Genomic DNA, 4,993 nt, shown 5'->3' with positions numbered 1-4,993 from the left:
CTTCGTGGTGGCAATGAATCCAGTTTTCCGGTCGCACAACTGTGTTATTGACATGAGAATGAGAGTTCCTATGTTTGGCGAAACTTCGACCTTTGCCGCGAGTCTACGGACTTTTCTCCAGTTTCGGGGCCCGTTTAATTTATTGCTCGGTTAAATGAAGGCAGTGGGGTGGGGGGGGAGGTCAGGATTCTGTGTTTCGGGTTCGAAGTATGAGGTTTGAGAATTGCGCTTCGGGTTTAACTTTCTCGCAGTTACGTTTGGAGTAGATCTACTTGTGAACGTGCTGCTTAAATACACCATGCATATGATATGTTCTTCTTTCGGTTTATTTATTCAGACCGTAGTTAAGGGCTCTTCTATCCTACTTGGTATTACGTGGATCTTACAACATTTTACGGCTGACTTGGCTTTTTTACAACTAGTAAAAAATCTGTTTAGCTAAATGTTTTCGATGGCATACAATTGACTCCTACCTATTGCTACCAGCAAGAAAATAAAAAATCGTCTCATGAATAAAAAAAAAACACTAAATTTTAATCAGCAAACCAAATATTCAAAACACAATAAATTACAACCAAACTCTCAGCACACACATGACATGAGATTATCTTATAGCGCGTAGACCTTCCTCTTGGCGATGTACTCCTTGACTCCTGGGAGGGAGAGAACCTTCTGGACCGCAGCCTTCACGTGCGGGTAGTTCTTCTCGATCTCGTAGTCGAGGAACAGGTTGCCGGCCTCGATGATGCCGACCAGGATGAATTCTGCCCAGGTCAGCTGGAAGAGATAAATAAACCAGTTTAAATAAAGTTACCAACGTTAAAACCGCTGATATTCAATACTAAAAGTCGAATAACATTTTGATAAAATATGGCTTACACTGAGGGTCATGTTTAACAAAAAAAAAACGAAAATCAGTTCAGCCGTTTGGGAGCCACGCTACGACAGACAGATAGATTGACACAGATACACGTTAAACTTAAAACCCCCTTTTTTGTCGGGGTTAAAATTAAACTCATGATCTTGTCTTCTAGGTACAATAGGTACATTTTGGTTCATTACGTAGAAAATACTTAATAGTGTGTTGTCAGTGGCAAAGATCTTTTTACGGCCTAGTTTTTTAAGTAAGATAGATACGTTTAAACTGTAATGTATCTTACGTTACTGTTATCTATCGATATAGATTAATAACCTTATCATAATATCAGATGTTTTCGATAACGTAGGTAGTATAGCCGTTACGATACTTATTTCAAACTCTTTAAGGATGACCTACAAAATTATAACACTTCTATTGATGATGACTAGGGTCTATCATTGTGAATAAAGGATTAACTAGTTGGCCAGTTATACGTGATAGTCTTCTTATAAGTTCCATGAGTTTTATACATTAACACTCACGAGCCATGAAAAAGTTCTAGTGACAAAAGCACCAAATTACTCCTAAAAGGAAAAGGCTAATATTGAAGTACGTTTTAACAGCGCTTCAGAATATTACAAACAAAAACGTAAATATTTTAATAAATTCTAAATTAAGTGAAAAAATAGGGGTCATTTGGTGTTGGCATTTTTCAAGTGGAACTTTTTCATTGCTCGCGAGTGTATTATTAAAACTCGTTTTAGAAACAAACCTTGCCAATGAAGAATCCGTTGTGTTCCTTCAGGACCTTGTCGAACCTGGAGAAGAAGAAGTGGATGGACTCGTCGAGGATCTCCTTCTTGAGGGTGGCCTTCTTGGCCGCGTCAGTCTCCTTGACGAAGGGAATCACCTCTGGAAAAAGAAGGTTCGGCAATAAGGTAAGGTTGAATAGACCGATGATTTCAAACCAGGAGTTAACAAGTGACTGATTTCGGGGATATTGATATACATGTTTTACGTCCAATATTTTAACAGAAGCTACATTAAAATTTTAAACACCTGTCCAACCTACCTATAATAAGTAAAGTTAGGTTTTTTGTGGTAAGTTCGTATATGTTTTGGATTTTATTTATGTCAATCTTGCCTGTGAAGCATCTAGTAAGACTAATAAAGTACTATTGATGTGTATTAAATATTAATAACTGGATCATAATGATAGGGTGGTAATACTTACTTGTGAACCAGAAGTCGTAGATGGTCATGACGTAAGAGTCGACGACTGCCTGCTCCCACAGGTCGTTGGGCAGCAGTTTTGATTGGCTGGCGACGTAGCGGGCGATGGCCAGCGATTGGTGGAGGGAGCGGTCACCTTCCTCGTACAGGGGAAGCTGTCCAAACGGAAGCGCTGGAATGTTTAACGGTTCAATTTCAAATAGGAATTCTAAATTAAAACTTGTCGAGCCCTTCCGTCATCATTCATGGTCATCATACTCATTATTTGACAGTCATGTAATGAATGAAAGACAACTTGACATAGGCCACAGCCAAATAGTGCCAATACAGAGGGTATATCTCAGTAGTAAACTCAAAACAAGTCACTAGCTATAATCCCTTTATAAACCATAATAATTTTACAACATAACAAAAAACTCGTCTATTTATTGTTGCCGTAACATAACAACAAGATGTTTTTTCAAGAATCAAGGACAACCCAATAATATAATGGACAAATAACTGGATGACTCACGCGACTCGAATGGTGTTCTATCAGTGAATTGGTTAGGCGACCTTGACAGTCAAAACGCGATACCAGATGAATAAACAATGAACGTAGGTAATAAAAAAAAACACTTACCATCTTTGACCTTCTTGTCAGGCCACCCAGAGATCTGGTACCTCACATCTTCAAACTTCTGGCCTCCGTAGTGCAAGATGTACCTGATACTCTCGCCAATGCCGTTAACGTCGAAGTAGTGTAGTTTCTTGGCCATTTTGATGCGCTCCCTTCAGTGGTTCGATCTGAAATGAGTAAAGAGCTATGGGTGCGAGGCTATTTATAGAGTGCGATGAATTGGCTGTTTTCGGACAACGCGATATTGATAGTAGAGTAGGCATCTAGTAAACTCTGTGTGACAAGACAGATAATTTGGATCGTTTTTAGCAAGTAGGTATGTGTTTTAACTTGGATATTTAATTCTATATAAATCCAAGCGAAATTCAGGAATTAGACTAACGGTATTGAACCTGGAGATATCGTTTAATTATTGTTCTAGCTATAAGGAATTATTTAAAAAAAATGCTATAATCATAAAATTTAATGTCACTCAAAACGATGCAAAGGATATAAAATATTCTCCAACTTCTGCTTGTAGTAAATTCTCTCACTATGATGGATGATTTCTTAGTACATTTATTGCTTTAAATGGGTTATAAACAAAGGAATTTGCAGTCGATTGAAGCCTTAATACCTATAACTATAAAGCCTTATCCAAAACTCAACCATTTCGAAGATAACTTCAAATTAATTGTTTTCGTTAGACATAGGGTGACTTGCACCAAACAGTTAATCAAAATTAAATAATATATTGCTCCCTTGCTCTGACAGTATAATATCAGAGCAAGAGATTAGTCCCCGAGTCGATTTTTCTTGATTGTTTTTTATTAGCAACATTTAACAATTGCATTTCATTCTTAGAAAGATTTTCTCATAATATATTATAGAAATTAGCAGTTATATGTAATATGAAACATTCAATCATTAACGTTCAATAATTAAAAATGTTATCAGCATAAAATATTTTGTCAATATTGCTTACGTTTTATAATAACATATATTGTGATTTGTGGATTACTGGGCAAAAATTACAATCAACTATAGAAGATAACTTATCTAAACACTCACTGATACAGTTCGTTGTTCGTTTTTTTTATTAGTACGTTATAACGGTTATATTTGGACAGCATAAATAATATATGAATTTCATTCACTATACTCTGTTCGCATGTGAACTGTCTAAAAATCTATAAGTAGCTCATTATGGTTTTTGAGTAAGTCCTTATACCATTTTCCAGAACCAATGATATGGGGGACGTTTTCATGACGTTTTGAGTTTGGCAGTTTTAGAGATGTCCGAGAGTAAAATTCTATCGACTTGTACCTATCGATATTTGTACGGGTCAATTTGTATGTGTCAGATTAAACACCGACATTGATGATCAGTTCATCTTGCAAACAATCTATCCGAGCCAAATAGTCACAGTCCTGTAATATAATTCTTTTTGTTCTATCAACCAAACTCAAATGAATTACAAACTCACGACATTCCGAGTTTAAAACAGCCTTTCTCGGCATTTTGACAAAAATAATAAACAAAATGACAAAAAAAGACCGTAATTTTCCATCAACAATCCTAACTAATATTATAAATGCGAAAGTAACTGTGTCTGTCTGTCTGTCTGTCTGTCTGTCTGTCTGTCTGTCTGTCTGTTACTCTTTCATGCCAAAACTACTGAACGGATTTGAATGAAATTTGGTATACATACGATCTAGACCTTGGGAAAGAACATAGGCTACTTTTTATCCCGGAATTCCCACGGGAAAACTTTTTAAGGCGAAGCGAAGCGCGCGGGAACAGCTAATAGGATAATAAAACCATAAATTAAACTTTACTCAAAATTATACGAAGGATATCGATGAACTACATGAAGGTAGATTATTTATAAAATATATTAAAATTGTTATTATTCTGAGAGGCAGCATGAGAGAGATATGCACTCTGATTAAAAACATCATAGTTTGTTTTAAAGCTGTTGATGAGAAAGTAAGTAAGAAATACTATATACCTACCTACTTACTATAATACAATGTAAAAAAATCTAATATTTTATCGATTTCACAACGTCGACTTTGACGTGTCCCGTCTCTAGTACGTTCCATTTTACCAAAGTGTGTACTCAAGAAATATATATTATCTGTGGTCGTTGTCAATAAAATGACAGATTTTGCAATAGTATTCATGCGTTAAATGGAAAATTTTAAAGTGTCACCCATATCATTGGTTCTGGAAAATGGTATAGGAAATTACGATACGGAAGTAAAAATGTAAAATTGCTTATCATCGTTCTAAGATAATT

At 35.9% G+C, this 4,993-nt stretch overlaps 1 protein-coding gene across 1 annotated transcript; it reads right to left on the bottom strand.

The window, feature by feature from the left end:
• Positions 1-516: 516 nt before the first annotated feature.
• On the bottom strand, positions 517-2,868 carry LOC105391548 (glutathione S-transferase-like). Its single transcript, NM_001309132.1, is given in 4 exon segments — positions 517-777; positions 1,632-1,771; positions 2,094-2,264; positions 2,715-2,868. Coding segments are annotated over 4 exon segments (615 nt in total). The 5' UTR covers positions 2,851-2,868; the 3' UTR covers positions 517-609.
• Positions 2,869-4,993: the final 2,125 nt, after the last annotated feature.

This window comes from Plutella xylostella, chromosome 6 (genome assembly GCF_932276165.1).
Source record: "Plutella xylostella chromosome 6, ilPluXylo3.1, whole genome shotgun sequence".
Lineage (NCBI taxonomy): Eukaryota > Metazoa > Arthropoda > Insecta > Lepidoptera > Plutellidae > Plutella > Plutella xylostella.
Note: the sequence above shows the minus strand (reverse complement) of the source record. Positions and strands in the feature narration are given on the sequence as shown.